Source organism: Centroberyx gerrardi, chromosome 2 (genome assembly GCF_048128805.1).
Source record: "Centroberyx gerrardi isolate f3 chromosome 2, fCenGer3.hap1.cur.20231027, whole genome shotgun sequence".
Taxonomy (NCBI): Eukaryota; Metazoa; Chordata; class Actinopteri; order Beryciformes; family Berycidae; genus Centroberyx; species Centroberyx gerrardi.
In genome coordinates, this window is record NC_135998.1 from 19,159,864 (window position 1) to 19,180,155 (window position 20,292).

At 40.0% G+C, this 20,292-nt stretch overlaps 1 protein-coding gene across 2 annotated transcripts in view; it reads right to left on the reverse strand.

The window, feature by feature from the left end:
* brinp1 (bone morphogenetic protein/retinoic acid inducible neural-specific 1) overlaps positions 1 to 20,292 on the reverse strand; it is a 140,852-nt gene that overhangs the window by 61,087 nt on the left and 59,473 nt on the right. For both annotated transcript variants that reach the window (XM_071902994.2, XM_071902993.2), the window contains exon 3: positions 18,991 to 19,160. In XM_071902994.2, the coding sequence (XP_071759095.1) occupies positions 18,991 to 19,160 (170 nt within the window). The remainder of the gene's footprint in view (positions 1 to 18,990; positions 19,161 to 20,292) is intronic.

Genomic DNA, 20,292 nt, shown 5'->3' on the forward strand with positions numbered 1-20,292 from the left:
ACGGTATTCATCTGTCATTCCGATCATGCATTAAAGCCCTCGAAAATAATATGATATCGTTGATGAAAAACCTACGTTTTGGGTCCTCTGTGTGTCATTCAAGCAGCAGATCTACTTCACACTACTTGGTGTGAGCGCAAGAGAGAGAAAGAGAGAGAGAGCGAGTGCACCGGTTACAGGGCTTGTCATTGTTGGCATCTGGTGGTAGCTAGCTAGCTAATTCACTAAGGCAAGACTTGAAGGCTATGGATATAAGAAGCTTTTTCAAAAAGAAAAAGGATGAAGGCAACGAGGCGCAGGCGAGGCTAGAGTAGGTGGAGGAAGAGTTATCTCCTGTTGCTGTAGCAGCAGATGAGTCAGGACAGAGTGCCACTGCCTCATGTACAAGCTCAGGTTGGTGAAGAAGAGGGCTCTTTAGCTAGCTAGCTAGTCTAGCTCAGTGGTTCTCAAACGTTTTTGGGTACACCATTTATGAAAACAAGTATTTCCAAGGCACACCTTTACATATGATTATAGCCAGTGTTGTGCATGAACGCGCTAAAAGAGCGCGTTCATTGAACGTGCTCATGTTTTTGGTGAACAGTAGGGGTGGGCGGATCGATCCCAAAATATCGATACTACAGATACTACGTCTCGTTTTTGAAGATCGATTCTAGCGTCAATAGGATCGATACCAGTCTCTTCTACGTTGTACCCATTTCATCAAAGAGTAGAACTGTCTGTGCAAACAACGTTCCGTTGTCGTGAACACATCTTAGTGCATGCATGCACTCTTTGCTTCTCCACTGCTGTTGTCGTGTCGTGTGCACTCAAACAACGAACATACGCGTCCGCGCACACGCAGCGCGCCACGGCGCGCACCCTGACAACCATTGCTCTAACTGAAGGAAAGAAGAATGGTTGAGGGTAGTTTGTGCTTTTGTTTAGTTATTTGCACTTTGCTTATTTATAAAAGTTGTGAAAGTTTTAAAACATTCATTGTTCTCCACAAATAATTGTGTGCACTTTGTTTATTCAAAAAACTTTTCATGTTTGCACATTCAATTTACAATAATAAAAAAAATATTTTTATTTGCCTTTAAAAACTGTGCTGTGTTTTAACATGCATGTGATTAAGTAATTAACAGTGGAAAGCAAAATAAACTGGCTTCATTCATTTATGTAGCCCTTTTTTTACAAAGTGCTACATAAATGAATGAAGCCAATTTTTTTTGCTTTGCTTGCTACATACATACTTCAGTTGGGAATCAAACCCGGGTCTCACAGGTGGCAGGTAGAAATTTTACCACTCACCTTACAATGATTGCTATCCTTTGGCAAATAATTTAGTGGTCATGAAAATGTATTCAGATTTAGCCTATTGATGATGCATTCACCTCATAAATCATGACACACTGCTCTCCCCTACATGAAAGTACATAAGCTGCTTTTAATAATTAAAAGTATCGGTATCGGTATCGGTATCGTTATCGGCGATTCTGGCCCTGTATTACTTGGTATCGGATCGAAACCAAATTTTGCAGTATCGCCCACCCCTAGTGAACGGTGAACTGAACATATCCGTTTGCAACTAATGAACATGAACGTGAGCGTCGTTAACTCCCGCGAGAGTTAACGACGCTCACGCACTGTGTTTTACGGCACCCGAGGATTTACGGCACCCGGCATGGCTAGTGCAACCTGCAACTGGCAATTCAGACGCAGCTACCGGTACTGCTGAAGTACTCTAAATACTCTAAATTGTGTGCTCTGCAGAACTGAAATCATAGCACATCTTTCAGCTAGCGACTGTAATGAAGCCAGTGGTGGAGCCGTACCAGCTCGCTTGGAAGCATATGAATCTATTTTATGTTTTTGAACTGCTGCATAATTTGGTTCATGCAGGCTAAATAAAATATCCATTGCATCAACAGTAGCCTATACCTTTACTGCACCTCTTTTTTTCACTTTCTGCATAATATGACACATTGTTTAAGTGGTAAAACATATAGCCTACTCACATTGGTTTTTCTTGGCTTTTAAAAGTAATCTCTGTCTGTGATTCTATAGTAGTATAACGTTACAGTAATTCATTTAGTTTGGGAAGTGGGCAGTGGCAGTGATTGGGGGCTGGGGATGGATGGGTAGGAGGAGGTTCTATTGAAAAAGAATAGCTCGGAGCAGCTCATTTAAAAAAAACGGAAGAAATGAACGTGAACTAGTTCATTTTTTGGTACTGTGAACTTAGTTCAAAATTCAAAATTGTGAACTATGAATGTGAACTAGTTCATTTTAATCTGTGTGAACTGAACTTTGAGCTAGCTCTTGTGAAGTGTGAACTTGCACAACACTGATTATAGCTATGTAAGTCATCATAAATAAGACTAATTCCAAGGCATACCTGGCCAGCTCCCAAGGCACACCAGTGTGCGACGGCACAGTTTGAGAACCACTGGTCTAGCTAGCCTGCACTCTGTGATATTAATGTGGAACATGGGCTAAGCATAGAAATGAAGTGGGATGACTTTGGCTTTGTAGAATCCAATTGATAAGTCTTCAAGCCATAATTCGTTTCCCCTGAAGCTATGAGACCAGGCTCTTATTTTTTCTTAGGGTTTTACTCCTGCTGCTGAAAATAAAAATAATAAGGAAGTTGAATGAGAACTCAGATTGCACTCATTTTGCTTATTTTGATTTCATGTTGTGAAAGCCAGCCTACGCACCTGACCGGAACCTTTTGGTAGAGCACAGTGTCTCACATCTTATGTTCATTTTACTCTGAAATAACTTGAAAATGGTGCAATTATCGGGTGAAAATCGAAAGATTTCTGGGCTGGGCTAAGCCCCCAATGTTTCAAGATCCTAACAACGCCTCTGGTTTACACACAGTTCGGTTATTAAGGAGAGTGACAACCGCATTCTACAACCGAAGTCACTCCCTGAAAATTCAGGTATTGACAACCGAATTTGAGAGCGGATTCGGTTAGTCCGAGTAGTGTGAACCAGAACTGGACTGGACAACTGGTTGTTACACACTTGTTACGTTATGTAACATTATCACCGTTAATTTGAAAGAGACGGAGGTAAGTGTTGTGAGACATTCTCAAATTTTCTATCCAGTCTGTTTCCTCAACAATGCAGTTGTTCCTACCTGTTCTGCAGTCTCGGGCCCAAATGTTGCCGTTAAAAGTATCAAGTCCATGCGGTGGAAAAAGAGAATATGACGCTACTGTCAGTGGCAGTTGTTATGGATAAATCGATGCCTCTGGTTACTGGTGTCACTTGTCAAGTAAACTGAAAATACAGGCAATGGTAGCCGCCATATTGGTCTGAAGTAAACGTTACTATGGTTACAGACATTCTTTACAACCATCGCGAGATCGGAGGAGTGGAGTGACTCCTATTACCCGTACATACACAGTCTGGTAATTTTACTCCGCTCTGCTCCAGTGTGTACCAGACATATGCGAATTCATTCTCATTCATCAATTCGGTTGTCACTACCAAATTCTGGCAGTGTGTACATAGCCATAGTCATCTCCTCTAGCTATTTGGCCCGCTAGTCCTCACCTGAGCAGAATCTCTGCTGCTCCCTGATCCTCCTATTAACAGTGCAGGAAAAAATGCAACGCAATGGTAAAATGTAGGTAGGTAAGTATCCCTAATAAATACCATGATTGTCAACCAGCTAACTGTATGAAGCCAAGCTAACTGTAGCTTGCTAACATTAGCTAAAACTTAGCTATTTTTTTGGCCATCCCATTACCAGCAACTTACTACTCACCAGTGCAGGATCATCATGGTCATGTCCCGCTGCTTCCTGCTATTTGTAATTATCCACTGCTGAACATTTTAACTACCTCTTAATCGTGTTACGCATGCAGTTGAGTATGTGTGGATACTTCAGGGTGGTGGGTAAGTGACTGCCAGGGCTTTCTTATTGCTGCTAGTGAGCTTGCTATTGGACTTGCATTAGAAAAAAGTGAGGAGGACAGATTTGTATTTTGCCAAAGGTGCGTGGAACATATGGCCCACATCCCCCGTGTCCGCTCTACGCATACTACCAGGTTTTTCTTGGTAGCCCAGTGGACTACCACCTAAATGTATTATTTGCTCACCCCTGTCTATGTATTGTATTGCATATGATGATATCATTTGCATGCATATGATTTCATATTTATATTTTATATACATTTTATATGCCTTCATTGTAGATGCTATCAGGAATGCATTGACTTTATTGTACCCTGTCATTGTCAAGCTTGATCACTGGGATGAAGAAGAAACTCTTTGTTCTTCATCCCAGTTGGTTCTCTTGGTTTATTGCAATTCTAGTTCTAGTTCTAAATTTGCTGTACTGCAAAATCAACTGCATGTTTTTCACTCTGCAACATTCTGTGATGTAAATTAAAACAAGAATGGAAACATGTATATAAAATAAAAATGTGTGCTACTATGTATAATTTCTGCCAAAGTAATTTAATTTGAATGTGTCATTATCATTCAGCAGACTACTGTTGAGGCATGTGAACAGCACCATAAAAAGCAGTACAGTCAGCAGGACATATAACAATCAATCTGTGATGTGATCAGACACCCGTGTAGCTATTAATGCATAGCTTTCTCATTGAAAATGCAGTATTCTTTTCATCAGTGAGCAATTCAAATAATTATTGTGGTTATTATGGGACCCCTGCAGGTTGCAGATGGTGTTTTATTTGAAATGGTTGAAACTCCCAAAACACATCACGAATGATTAATAAATCAAGTCAAATTAGTCCTTAAGGAGATTAATATATATGCTTACAATGTGTCTCTATATTATACACTGTATCACAGTACACAGTATCAAATAGGAGTCATGCATTAAACAGCAATGAATGGCTGTGTTTATATGCATGTGTGTGTGTGTGTGTGTGTAGGTGGGGGTGTGTGTGTGTGTGTGTGTGTGTGTGAAATATGAGTGTATGTACGCAAGTGTATACTCTATATCAAGCAGACAAATGAGTACAATTAGTAAGACAGATAGCGTGTGTTTCTTTGATAAGAGTATCTATGTCAAAATGCAAAGAAATTAAAAATCCCTCAGAGGCAAAATGACATTCACCTTACACAATATTTGTGTGAAACAAAGTAGATCTGACTTTCAATCTGCTTACTTGCAGACAGGAAATGCCTAATACATTTCTGCTCTATTGACGCATGTGTGTTTTATCCTGATTGCAAGTTTGCACTCCAAAGCAGGTCTCAGAGCCATATTGAATCAATATTGGAGGAGCGAGGCCCTTGTTCTCTGTGTATATAGATCCATGTTTTCTGCCGGACTCTGCTTCCTCTGCACATTCTGATCGGTGTCTGTCTGCTGGCTACGTGACTGGAGAACTGCAATTTATGCTGCCTATTTATAGTCTAGACATATGAGGAGGCAAATTTAACCTTAGATGATTTTGGGTTATAGTATGTCTGACAAGCATGCACATTGTTACAGAGTATATTACACAGTCATTCTGGTTATTTTCACCATGGACCTTTTTCCTAGTTTTTGCCATCAATTGATTATGTACAACATTTCGTCAATTACTTCAGTGTAGAGTTCTATCTACATCTAGTATGCAGGGAGCACTGCTCGCCAATACAATCCAACTGGGCCAACGGAAACTCAAACAGTAGAACCCTAATGCATCCAAAACATGTCCTTTTCAACACAATACCACACTGCAATGCCACTTGCCTACATCTGATCTGATCATTTATCCATGGTCTGAAACTTGAGTATATTGTGGTATTAGATATGTTATTTTAACTAGTTACCAAGTAGAATATTCAAGTACTCTGATGTCGTGTTTACATGACAGTGTTTCACCTACATAGGCACATCTGTGGCACACTGCCACAATATTGGCTTGGCCGCCACAAATAAAAAATTGGTCAGTGTCTAGAAACTGAACTAAATCAATCGCTAACGCTGCACCTAATATGCACATCACGTCATGAATGTAATTTGGCAATGCACAGACCAGTAGACCAGTACACTAGTAGCATTGTTCTCAATCCGACAGCCTCCCGTTGTGAAAATGAAAGTGAAACCATTCCACAATTTTCTCCAAACTTGCATGTGTTAGTAACAGTAACTTGGTACTTTTTAATCAGAGATTTATAACACTGCTCAACACTCAAATAAATTGTCAACGTGTGGGAAACACTGTATCATATTACATTTACTGTAAATACAAAATGCCAACTCGTAAAAAACGCTCACATTAACCTTCTATTCATTGTATTCCCATGATGTCACATGCATTTCCTACCAATATGGTGCTTTACCATGTACACAGCTCATTGGCTGTGGCTGTCATTTGATTATAATCATGTTAATTTATTACAATCACCTGTAATTTTCCTACCAAGATGGCCGTGTGGTGATGTAACAGAATACTATGAATAACCAGTAGGATATGTGGGAATTTTTTTGCAGTCTCCGATATAAAGCCAAAAACAAAAAACTGCCAAAAAATGACAAAACAGAAAATAAGAGCAATGATAACCACAACAGGAGGGTGAAGTAAAACAATTATTTTATGTCTATTAAAAAATGTTTTCTAGAATGGATTCAAAAGATGACACAGACTCTGCTAGCCTGAGGGGTCAAAATATCCAAGATGTAACTTGGGGTTACACCTCGTTGAACAGTAAGATCTTAAAATCAATTCAAAATTTAACAGGAAGCCTGTGCAGGGAAGCTAGAATGGTGGGTAATATGGTCCCGTCTCCTGGTCCCTGGTTAAAAGTCTAGCTGCAACAGTTTTGGACTACTTAGTGACGGATGAGGAAGCTCTTGTTTCAACATGAATAGAGGGAGTTACAACAGTCAAGGCGTTATGACATAAAGGCATGGATTACCTTTTTCGGATCAGCTGAGAAGAAGAAAGGTCTAATGTCGGCAATGTTTTTTAGCTGTAGGAAACTTGACTAAACAACCCTCTCTACCTGAGAGTCAAAAGTAAGCTGTGAATCAAATACTACTCCCATATTTCTAGCTGTGGGCTTCACAAAAGCTGAGAGGTTTCCAGAAGTCCAGAAATGAGTTGATGCAGTTGAGAGGTCCAAAAAGAATAATTTCAGATACTGTTGTTCAGTTGAACAAAGCGTTTGGACATCCAACACTTAATATCGGACAGGCAATCGGACAGGCAATCCTTAAGGTTATTTAGGCTACTTGAGTTGCCTGGGTCTATGGCTACATAAAGTTGTGTGTCGTCAGCATAACAATGAAAATGGATATTATATTTACAAATGATGTCACCAAGACAAAGCATATAAATGGTGAAAAACACAGGTTGTGGGCGATACCACCCACTTGGCATCAGAAATTGCTCATTCAGTGTGTCAACACAAGTAGTAAACATAGCAGGAAATCCACCAATGTCGGCAGTCCAAAGTAAAAAAAAATCATAATTATCAGTTATATTCACACTACAATCAACCCTACTCACAAAAAGTGAGAAATATCTGCTGCAGTTCGTTTATGGTTGATTTTAAATTAATAAATACAACTAGTTTTGGATGTGGGCGTTCCAACTAGTTTTAACAATGTGAATGCTTTCAAGTTGAAGCAACAAAATCCCATTCCTCCGTTTCTTTAGATATGACATGAATGTGGCAGAAGACCGGCAGCCAGCAGAGTAAACAAGAAAGTGTGTGAGCAATCACAAAAAGGATCTGTAATAACTGAAATGTTGTACAATAATGTGTAATCACAGCTATTATACATGTAACTGCAGTGTGAGTGATATTGTGTTCACGTTTTGGGTTCAACTGTTGGTGTTTGCATTGGCCCTGTGGATGTGTATTAGAGAGCAGCGCTCTCTACATCTTAGGGGTATATAAAGCTCTACAGTGAAGTGATGGAATTTTGAACACAATCAATCATCATGATGGCAAAATCTGGGAAAATAACGCCCAGGTTGAAAATAACCAGAATTATCGTTCGAGGCTTAGTAGTTTATACAAATAGGTAGCAAAACCAAATGACTTGGATGTTGATCAACCAATAAACCTTTATTGTACCAAGAGGAAAATCTGTTGTTATTAACATAAAATGACACATCCTTTCTAAGAGTTTACATTTGTAATTAATCTATTCTTGCATTTTGTGCAGTTCCTTCCTTATTTATTTAATTCAGGTTCTCCTAGCATCCTCTTCTACTCCTTTCATGTCTTAATGTGCACTTAAAGTTTAACATCTGTGAAGTGGCTGTTTCACTCTTATCTGTCAAGTCAAGTGCCCATTGTTAATCCCTCTTTAATGTAAAACTAGTAAAGAACAGTGTAGCTGTTACAGGTGGATGCTGTGCAATTTTTTCCACCCCAAGTGGCATGCTTTGTTTCCATAGAAGCCTGATCAAAGGGTAATTATTAATGGGCACATTAGTGAAGGGGAGAGGTGTGAAAGGGGAAGAGGAAGTGTCCAATTTTGTTTTATTTATTATTATAATATTAATTTCAAAGCAATTCCCTTTCTGTACTCATGCGCCCCATCAACTGTGGCACACTGCCACCCTCCTCCTCCCACTTGGCGCCTGCCTTCTGTGCAGACAGGAGCTCTCAGTCACATGCAGGTGGGGGGGAGGGGTATATGTCAAAAAGCACCACACCGCACTGTAGTAGAGGTTATATCAAAAGTCGTCAAAACACAAAATGCAAGCAGGTAACCATATGTGCCTCCCCTATATCACACAAAAATATACTTATGGAACATTGCCCTAGTAACTAATAAAAAGCTGCAAATTGCCCGATTTGTACAAACATAAAAGTTGCTGAATAGTGTTCTTGAGAGTTGGGGCATGACCCTTGATTGAGGGTGAGGGAGCAATCACTTGGTCAGGCAGAAAAAAGAAGAAGAAAAGAACAAGAAGAGAAGTGTTCTAAAGATTCCTAAAGATAGAGGTATGTCATGTCATCATGATCATTTTTATAAGGTAATGGTTATGATTTTGATGTGTAATTAAATTGTTCACTGATAGCTTGCTAGCTAACCTATAGCTTGATGTATCGCTGGATGGGCTTAGCTAGCACACAGCTGAAATTTCTCTTAAAAACATAGCACAAGTAGTTTTTGTTGTTTTTAGTTGCTGGAAACATTTATTTATTTTTTTTATTTCAACTGTTATGTGTGTAATTTTGGTTTTAAAGGATGTGTAATTTTGGTTTTAAAGGATGGCAGAACGGGATCCCCTCCCCCAGTTTAAGGTCTTTCTTTCACAGAAAGACTATAGGTGCATGGTAATTAGGACAGTTGGTCCAGTCATTCCATTGTCAGTTGGTAATAACCAGATTGGCACCCCTCCTCCTTTCTGTTCACATTGAGTCTACAGCAAACAATTAGCTTTACAAACCCATGCTACAATACATTAGCTGACTAGCTATGCGAATGCATAAATATTAGGGGTGGCCCAAAAATTTTGATGACTCAATGCATCGATAGAAAGACCCTATATCGACTACATTCCTGATGCGTTGATAATTGGCCATTTTATTCATTAAAAATTGAGTCATAACCAAACCCCAGATGTAGTTATACCAAAGAAACATACATTCTCAGGAAAATAGGCAACACATATGTCAAAATATGCATAGACCTAATAAGGTGAGGCAATGGGGAAAATTAATCAGCCCCTCACTGTCTCAAGTCCAAAAAGGAATATTCTTAAGAGAAATTATGTTCACATCATTCAGTGCACTGATTACAATGTAAAATTCAGACAGAATATAAACAGTACAAACTACATTTACCCATCTGAACTCACTGCAAAATTTATATCAGGTTACTGATCTAGAATATTGTGTCACACCACTAGGATTGCATGAAGCATTTATTGTATGTTTTATTACTGTGTATGAAGTGTCTGAGAATAAAAAAACAACTGCTTGTTCACTTCTTAATAAGCTTTTAATAGTTAGCAAAATTGATTCCACTGCCAAGGTAATTTCTGCCTGATATTGTCTGAAACCAGCGTTTTCCCCATGATCCTGATACTTAAAGGAATAGTTAACCCAAAAATGAAAATTCAGTCATTATACTCACCCCCATGCCAGTAGAAAATTGGGTAAAGTTTGTTAGTCCATAAAACAGTCCCGGAGATCCCTGGAAGTACAGTGCAGCTTTCTACAAAACAACTGCAGTTGCCGGTGACCTGTCTTCAGACCATGCTTCAGACTTAAAAAAAATAACAGAAAATAACCATGGCTCCATGCAGCTCTCCCAGGATAATCCAAGTCTCTTGAAGCCAACAGATCCCAAATTGACTTGAAAAGACCGACATTTACACCATTATTTAGCTGAAATCGCCACTCTACAAGACAAGAAATACTGTTTTAAACCAATTACTTTGTATTTAATCATCAAATGCAATAAGTCAGCACCCATATTAATGTTTGATGTCCACTTTAGTCTCCGTTCTGTATGTATTCTGCACAGTGTAATACATGCAGTGTTAATAGTTAAAACAATTTTCATTATTATTATGACATCAAACATTAATATGGGTGCTGACTTATTGAATTTGACGATTAAATACAAAGTAATTGGTTTAAAACAGTATTTCTTGTCTTGTTTCTGCTAATTCGAGCTAGTCTTACCTATCGAGGCTGGGGTGCACGCAAACATGACGTATTTTGAAATAACAGCTAGAGTGGCGATTTCAGCTAAATAATGGTGTAAATGTCGGTCTTTTCAAGTCAATTTGGGATCTGTTGGCTTCAAGAGACTTGGATTATCCTGGGAGAGCTGCATGGAGCCATTTTGCGGTTATTTCTGTTATTTTTTGAAGTCTGCAGCAAGGTCTGAAGACAGGTCTCAGGCAACTGCAGTTGTCACTGTCACTTCTGGCGCCTGTGTGGAGGTGCCTCCTGCTGGAGCTTGCACACTGCCTGCAGGCAGACACCTGTCTACACTGGGAACTCACACTTGCTAGTAGATTGCTAGGTAGCTAGCTTAACTACATTAGGTTAAAGGGTAACTTCGGTATTTTTCAACCTGGACCCTATTTTCCCATCTTTTTGTATCTAAGTGACTAAAGGGGACAACAATTTTTGAAATTGGTCCAGTATTGAGCGAGATCGCTTCAGCCGGCAGCCACGAAACAGGCTGCAATGTAATCCGACGGGGCAAATCGCACCGTCAACGTACGTCCACTAAAAGTGCTTGTTTTTGCCACTGACAGGCTCAGATTGTTATTATAAGTGTCTGACAACATTATGGAAAGGACCCTACAGAGAAATGAAACGTTTTTCTTTACCTTTCGCTTGATCCGTTCTGTGTGTAACCAAGTCTCGCGAGAGTTGAGTTGTTGCAGGAAGTTACACACAGACCCGATCAAGCGAAAGGTAAAGAAAAACGTTTCATTTCTCTGTAGGGTCCTTTCCATAATGTTGTCAGACACTTATAATAACAATCTGAACCTGTCAGTGGCAAAAACAAGCACTTTTAGTGGACGTACGTTGATGGTGCGATTTGCCCCGTCAGATTACATTGCAGCCCGTTTTGCGGCTGCCGGCTGAAGCGATCTCGCTCAATACTGGACCAATTTCAAAAATTGTTGTCCCCTTTAGTCCCACAAAAAGATGGGAAAATAGGGTCCAGGTTGAAAAATACCGAAGTTACCCTTTAATAGATTGCCTGCCATTCGTGCCACAGCTCAAATTTCTCTTTGTTTAAACTTGGCTTTCAGCTATTTTATGCATTAACCAGCTTCAGCTTTTACAGTTTTCAAGAATAACCTTATGGTCCACATGGGTGATTTCACCCATGATGAAGCCGTACAGATATGTAGCGTAATAGTTAGGGCTTAATAAAGTGTGGCTTTCAGTTAAATGCTACATTCAAGTTAATCATTTGAATAAACATTTCTTTCTTTCCATTCCCAAGATGTTGATTTGCTCTAAGGGAGAATAATGTCAATTGGAGACACCATAGTGCTCTCCTACAACCAAATCTGTGTGACAAATTTCAGGCATTTTTTTGTATTTCTTCTTGGTAGACAAGATAGCAAATTTTGGTTCAGACTAATATTACTTAGTTTATGGTGATGGCAGTCATAAGTTACAATTCAGATGCACTGTTAAATTCTCTTCGAGGACGTCTTCTTATGATCGTGCTTAGGGTGCCAACAATGCCAGGTCTTGCTTATTAAATAAACAATATCTCTCCTAAGCAGACATGAATGGCAGAAAAAACGGTTCTTTGTGGGTGCAATATCTGATGGGTGAAAGACGCGCTTTCTCGCTTGCCTGCTCTCCCACTAACTCACTCAATCACCAATCCATTCCAAGCCCTTTCTCTCACTCAGAAAAAGCCTCACCTCTTAACATATGCTACAGGTCCGTCAGCCTTGATAAGTAGACAGAAAGTCCACTCAGCTTTTAAGAGACTGATGTAGAATGTGCTCTGTGGATCCACTCTCCTCCCTATACCTCCTGCCTTCCTTTCCTGAGAAACTGACTCAGCAGCCACTGTCAATTCTGCTCAATTTTGTCATGCTTGACTTCCTGCTACCCAGAGTCTCATCTGCCAGAACCCCTTCATCCACCTGTCACTTACAACAACAAAAAGCCAGGAAGGTGCTCCTTGGAGGGAGACAGCAGAGGCAGAGTGTTGCAGGTGTATATGAAAGAGTTGGATTGGAGGTTTTATGAGTATCTGTGCAGGTGCAGGTACAGGTGCCTGCCTGTAGCAGATGTGGGGGGTTTGGAAATTTTCACAACCGATCCCAGCATTTCTACTGGAATTTGATACAATACGTTTGTCAGTGCTTTGTGACAGCAGCATTTTGACCTAGCTGCCAAAACCACGGGTGAATTTTAACGTCCGCTAGATGCTGGCTCCAAAAAGGCTCCAAAAAGACTCCAAACCCGGCCCAACTACCCAAATATAAAGTAAAAAAGATAATTTGACAAGAGGTTATGGTCTCAGTAGCTAATTTCACTTCTTCTAATGTGTGTCCATATGGCGAAAACAATTGCGTCATTAATGGGATATACCGGTTATAAAATGGGGTTGTTTTCCTAGTGATTGACAGGTCGCCTGTCCAGTGATCGACAGGTCTCAGATTACAGGCCAATACTAGGCAGCATTGCGGTTCTGCGGACAATCCTCAGGCTCGCTGTGGCTGCTCCGTCTCCAAAAAATATCAACATGGCGGCAATCATAAACCCAATCTTTTGGCTTCAAAACGGCCCTTCAGAAACCTATGGGTAATGTCACACTCACTATACGTCCATCTTATTTTACAGTCTATGATTTTGATTTGATTTGTTTTTCATAAACTAGCTATTTGGTCCTCCAAATGAATACAAGTAGAGATATCTCTTGAGAAAATGTTTTATTAAAATAACTTAGTTAAACATGGTAATGATTTAAGTGAATCTATTTAATGAATCAACTGTAACTGTTTTCATCCATCACAATAATCTATGACTTTACTTTCTCTCGCACAGATTCCTATTGTGTTTGTTTTACTATGTTCATCATCCACCAAGATTTGAGCGTTCCTAACATTCAACAGCTGTAATAAAATGGAGCTTTTGGGTGTTGCATTTTCTATAGTGATACAATTTAAGAGAGCTGCCTGGGCCTTTGCCTGAAGCTTGTGGGCGTGGCCTAAATTGACTGACATGCCTATGACATGTCAGTCAAAGTTAGGGTAGGCAAGTTTAGAGAAATTAGCAATAATTTGAAAGTATACAACATAAAAAAATCCACCCTCCCTCTCTACTCCCTCCCTTCTGTATTCTCCCTCCAAATGAGGCTCAGGCACGTGCATGAGAGTGGCGGCAAACTTAATAAATTAAAATCTTTTACACAAAACACAGCTCTGCTAGCTCAATCTAGTTGTTGTTAAACATTCGCCAGCTAAAATAATTTTTGTCAGTATACATTAGCCAGATTACTTAAACACACATTGCTACAAACCTTGGTCAAGCGAGGTTCACTCTACTCTCACTGGAGAGAGAGCAGCATGTTGAGGTCGTGTTCTGATTTCCCCCACTCTTATGTGCGAAAGTTTTTAATCCCTCCCCAGAAAAACTGCTCATTTAGCTGCTGGAGAAATCAACTGATAGGCTTTTCTCAGCGTAGAAACAACTTCAGATTCTTGCAGTTTCATGTTGTTTTTGTACACCCAACAATGACAAAAAAAAAAACATTTTGATGGGAAATTGCATATTTTAGTTGGCTATCCCTTTAAAGTAATAACAAAGCTAATGCAGGAATGTAAAATAGAATAGACCTATAAATTGTTATAAAAATGTAATTCATGTTAACAAATAAACTGCATGTGAATAAATCAAAAACAGTTTGCAAATGTATTTAGCTAAAGTATCATTTTCAAGTCTCCACCAATGATACTTTAGCTAATAAAGAAGAAAACTGGACATAAATTAATGAAATAAAACTGCACTCTTAATGCTGTAGAAATTTCCCAAATTGTGGTTTAGTGGTTCTGTGGGTTGTGAAATGTGTTCCATAGGGAACTCAGGCTTCTGGCATGACAACAGGTCACGCCAGACCTTGTGACAACAGGATAAAAGCTGATACGATTTCATGCTGTTCTTTTGTATGTGCGAGTGACTGTGAGGCATAGTGAGACTCACGGTGAATGTCCATACACAACGCCACAACTGATGCTGACAACAAAAATATTGGCCACCTCGTGGCCGTGGTGGAAGTGGATGTGTTTGTAACAGGTGCAGGCAAGTAAAGTTCTCTTCACTGACCATCTGACCGATTTCAATCATCGTCCTCAATGCCACTACTCTTTTTATTTTGTCACAGTGTCCTGCCAAAGATTCATCATGTTTTATTGAGTGATTGAACAAGGCACTAATTAACTTCTCCTATATATGGAGAGGAACAAATGACAAGCGGAACTAGTTTTGTGATGTTTTGTGAAGGACCTTAATCAAGCAGACACACACTATTCACCTGATTGGTTAAAGGTCCCATATTCTACACTTCACAGTGTTCTATTTTATGTCTTGAGGTCCATTAAAAGCTGTTTGTGTGGTGTCATGTATAGGGGTGGGTACCAAAACCCGGTACCACTATGGCACCGGTTCCTATACGACCGGTACCTACCGGACCGAATTGCAACGCAGATTTCGGTGCCTCATTTCGGTGCCATTCCTGAACTGCCGATTGAAATATCCACCCTCCGGTGCTCTGAAACCGCCCCAAGCGCCGTTTGGAGTGCACCGTTTTAAATCCTCTGTATTCCTCTGGCATGACGTGCCTGCCACTTTCCTCTCCCGTGCGTCTCACCTTCTGACTTTTGGTCGAAAGCCAAACAGCAGCGCCGCTCATCAATGTCACATTTTGGTCGCTTAGCCAATCAGATAAAAGAAGAGGCGGGTCTTAAAAGTTTTCACTACCGATAACGTCCGGTTCATACAAACTGTTAGTTATTTGTTATTATGTAACATATGAAAACTATTTGAAAAGTAATTAAGGACAAATAGGTTTAGTTAATAAAAAAAAACCTTGTAATAGCCTAACTAGAATGTCACAATAAATATAAAATGTTGATGATGTCAGGAGAGGAGTCATATTTTGCCAGAGAAAGCAGACATGGTTATATTTTTAAATAGAAGAGTAGAAGAATTTGTAGAAGAGTAGACGTCTAGAGGTTTGCACTTGGTATTTCTTTTGCTGTTATTTATTAGTATTTTAACTGTTATTTACTGTTAAATTATTCTTGATGACTTAGGTTTTATCTATTATTTATTTATTAATATATTGATCAATAACTTTGCCTTTGCAAAAAAACAGCAACATTCTTTAATGTCATTTTTTTGCGCTTTATATTAAAAAAGGTATCAGTTCAGATACTGTTTAGGCACCGGTACCATTTTAAAAGTATCGTTTTAGCACCGGTATCGGAGAAAATCTAAACGATACCCATCCCTATGTACCAAAAACACTTTCAACCATTTTTACACATTTTCCAGCATCTCTCTGAGCTTTACCAAGAACAGGCTGTTTCTGTTGCTGTGTCTTTAAGGCTCATTAATATTAACGACCCTCTGTTCTGATTGGCTAACCGTTTCAAGAGTGAAACGTGAGACACCACAGCCTGGCAGCGACAGACAGCTACAGGTAGAGAAAACTCTCCAGTAAATACACAATGACAACCGCTCAACCGCTTTGAAAAAAACACTTTGTTAGCCTATTATTTTTTACAAAAATTACAATGAGCGAAACTTTGTGACGCCACAAAGTTACGGAAGTCCAAACGGCTCGTTTAGAGGCTTGGCTTTCTAATATGGATTGTGTGGAATTAGTTGGCTACCGTGCGTTTTGATACTTTCACAATGTTTAGATAGCACATCCAATTCCTTTACAATCAAAGAGGCAAGGGAAATCCCATTTTACACGATATAGGACCTTTAACGCCGGCGTTGGCTGCTTGAAAATGTGTGTAAAGTAGCCGAGAGGTCTACTCCTCCCCGCTGCTACGCTCGAAAATTCTCGCAATCCTTTGCGAAATGTCTACGCTTGCTCTCATTCAAATGAGTTGGGATTGTCACTTTGTCTGCGAATTTCTCTCTCAGTGGACATTCACAGTCAGACTGTGAAGCATAGTGAGGCTTAAAGAGCAGAGTGTGTTCAGCTTTTTTATCTGCAGCACGGCAGCGGTTTCCTTGTAGGAAGTGCACAGCAGCATAGTATGCATGGCAAATTTTAGTTGTACAGAGTATGTGTTGATTGAGCAGCATTTGGAGTTGTCCACAATGCACTGAGCGAAAGGGAACATGTAAGGTATTGCATACAGTTTTTGAGGATGACACAAGGAGACACTGAAAATGTCAATTGATAGATTTAAGCATTCACCAGTGGCGTCGTTAGGCCTGGGCGTCCGAGGCTACAGCCCCGAATGTTTTATGAATAGCCCCGGATCTCAAAAAATAAAAGAATAAGAATAATAAAAAAATAGCCCCGGATCTATTCATCTGTCATTCCGATCATGCATTAAAGCCCTCGAAAATAATATGATATCGTTGATCAAAAACGCAAGTACGTTTTGGGTCCTCTGTGTGTCATTCAAGCAGCAGATCTACTTCACACAACTTGGTGTGAGCGCGAGAGAGAGAAAGAGAGAGAGAGCGAGCGCACCGGTTACAGGGCTTGTCATTGTTGGCATCTGGTGGTAGCTAGCTAGCTAATTCACTAAGGCAAGACTTGAAGGCTATGGATATAAGAAGCTTTTTCAAAAAGAAAAAGGATGAAGGCCACGAGGCGCAGGCGAGGCTAGAGGAGGTGGAGGAAGAGTTATCTGCTGTTGCTGTAGCAGCAGATGAGTCAGGACAGAGTGCCACTGCCTCATGTACAAGCTCAGGTTGGTGAAGAAGAGGGCTCTTTAGCTAGCTAGCTAGTCTAGCTCAGTGGTTCTCAAACGTTTTTGTCACAAGGCACACCATTTATGAAAACAAGTATTTCCAAGGCACACCTTTACATATGATTATAGCTATGTAAATCATCATAAATAAGACTAATTCCAAGGCACACCTGGCCAGCTCCCAAGGCACAACAGTGTGCGACGGCACACAGTTTGAGAACCACTGGTCTAACTAGCCTGCACTCACTGTGATATTAATGTGGAACATGGGCTAAGCATAGAAAGAAAGTGGGATGACCTTACTTTGGCTTTGTAGAATCCAATTGATAAGTCTTCAAGCCATAATTCATTTCCCCTGAAGCTATGAGACCAGGGTTGGTCAATTTTCAAAATTGAACAAAGCATTGGCAACATACAATCTAGCATAATCACTGCTTCATCAACGTCAAGGCTCTTATTTTTTCTTAGGGTTTTACTCCTGCTGCTGAAAATAAAAATAATAACAAAGTTGAATGAGAACTCATATTGCACTCATTTTGCTTATTTTGATTTCATGTTGTGAAAGCCAGCCTACGCACCTGACCGGAACCTTTTGGTAGAGCACAGTGTCTCACATCTTATATTAATTTTACTCTGAAATAACTTGAAAATGGTGCAATTATCGGGTGAAAATCGAAAGATTTCTGGGCTGGGCTAAGCCCCCAATGTTTCAAGATCCTAACAACGCCTCTGGCATTCACTGCACATACCATGATGGTTGACAAAAACAAAATTACTGTATTTTGTTCAAATCTCAACATCAACATTTAGCTCAGTAGATCTATTTAAAATGATGTTTCTGACCAACAGTTTCGGTGTGTTCACCTTCATTGTGACCTTCAGTGCACCTTCAGTGCAACACCGGATGCCTCTGGTGAACGACATACACCATCCAAAAATTCTAAACCATTGTTTACAATGAAGGTACACACACCACCGCCAGTGGTGTGTGTACCTTCCACTGGCGACGCTTCCTATGTGCTATACCTGCCCCTTGTCCTATCTCCTATGCGATGCGGCACTTCTTGTCCTCTGTGTGACCCCCTTTAGACTTTGAGGGCTTACTACAGCGCCCCCTATGGGCCACTCAGTACCATTCTTTGTGTCCAAGTAGTTAGTCACCAGACTATCTATGTGCCAAATTAGAAAAAAAGTTACCAATCTATGCCTGAATTATTCAACTGAATACAAAACAGTCTTTGTAACTATCACAACATAACAGAAGTTCAAATGGCTGTATTTTTTTCAAATTTCAGGATATCAACGCTACTTCAATGTGACACTACTTTAATGTGAGCCTATCTCCTGTTTACACTTTACATGCCACCAACACATAATTTGGTGTTAACAACTTATGTTCATTCCATGTATTTGTGTGAGATCAGGTTGCTTCTATTTCACCATCTTTTGCATAAGTACAAACGCTATGAATCTCTGCCCAAACAATAACAGACCACAATGTCACTGTACCTTTTGTAACTGGGGCTGTACCATTTTGGCAAAAAGGTACAGCTCCAGTGACAAAAAGTACAGCGTTGTACCTTGTTTTCTCACAGTGAACGCATGTTCATTATGCACCAACCTTGATGGCATTGGTGGAGATCTGGATCTCATGCAGCTTCCTCATAGTGCCGTCACGGTCAATGAAGTAGGAAGAGGCCAGTTGATGAAGGGCCTCCACGTTCTGGGTGGCGTTGACAAGCTTCCTGTCTAGCTTGTTTTTGGCCATGTACATAGTCAGTGCCTCCTCTCCTACAGTATGCACAGGGAACAAGAGCTTATGGTTAGGACTTAGTACTGAGTGCCTTAGAAGTTCAGAAAAAGAATGAATCTTGTCTTAATGTACTACTACTACTACTAAGTATGAAAAGACTGAATTAAATAAATTATATTTAGTTTCTAATTTCTAGCCAGACACTGCCTCAAAAGTGTACATATTACTTGCAAGGTCAAGTTTTTTTTGTTTGTTTGTATTTTTAGCCCCGCGACAGCAGGGGCTTTATGGATGGTGTTGTTGTCTGGTCGCTCTGTTCACCACTTTATGGGTCTCGTGGCCCGCAGGGAGTTAGACTGCAGACTCTCGAGCAGGAGACCCGAGTTTGATTCCCAGCAGAGACTCTTCCACAAAATTCAACGTTGCGGGGCTGTTAGACTCTTAGTCTTGTTTTAAATATGTATTCAAAACCGGTATAGCCTAAAGAGCTGTTGTGGCAAGATGTGCACCTATGAACCCCCTTGTGTGCCAATGCTAGTACTGCATAGGTAAAAACTTCTGTAGAGTTGTATGTAGTTTATTGGTTGGGGGCATCAAAATGCCATAGATTCACACATCCTGAATGTGGGGCACATTGATAGGCTTGCATTACAGAGTTGGTTGACCTAAGTCACATAGGTAAGCTTATCACCTAAGTCAAAAATACACAAGAAATATGTATTTCTTCTGTTTAGTATTCAAGCTTGAGCTGCATTGGTACAGTGTTTTGGACAGCTCATCCCACACATTCAACTCAGCCATTTGAAGGCCTGCTCCTTGGGATATTAAGTTTACTGTATGTCATCAAAACGTTTTTGTTTTTTTTCAATGTGTCATGCATCCCCTATAAAACAAGCATAGATCCTGTACAGACCCACAGCGCGTGTTCTATTCTATGCACTGAAGCACTGCGACACGGTTCAATTACTTAATTCCATAAAGTTACTTAAATACCACAAGGTAATAACATTACCTACCGTTTAAGTTTGTAGGGCAGCAGAAGACGGGTTACTGTTTACAAATCCCGTTACTAACACAGGTGAGTTTGGAGCAAATTGTGTAATGTTAAGTTAGACGGCAAACTTTAACCCACACATGGCCATAAAGTGGTGAACAGTGCGACCGATCGAC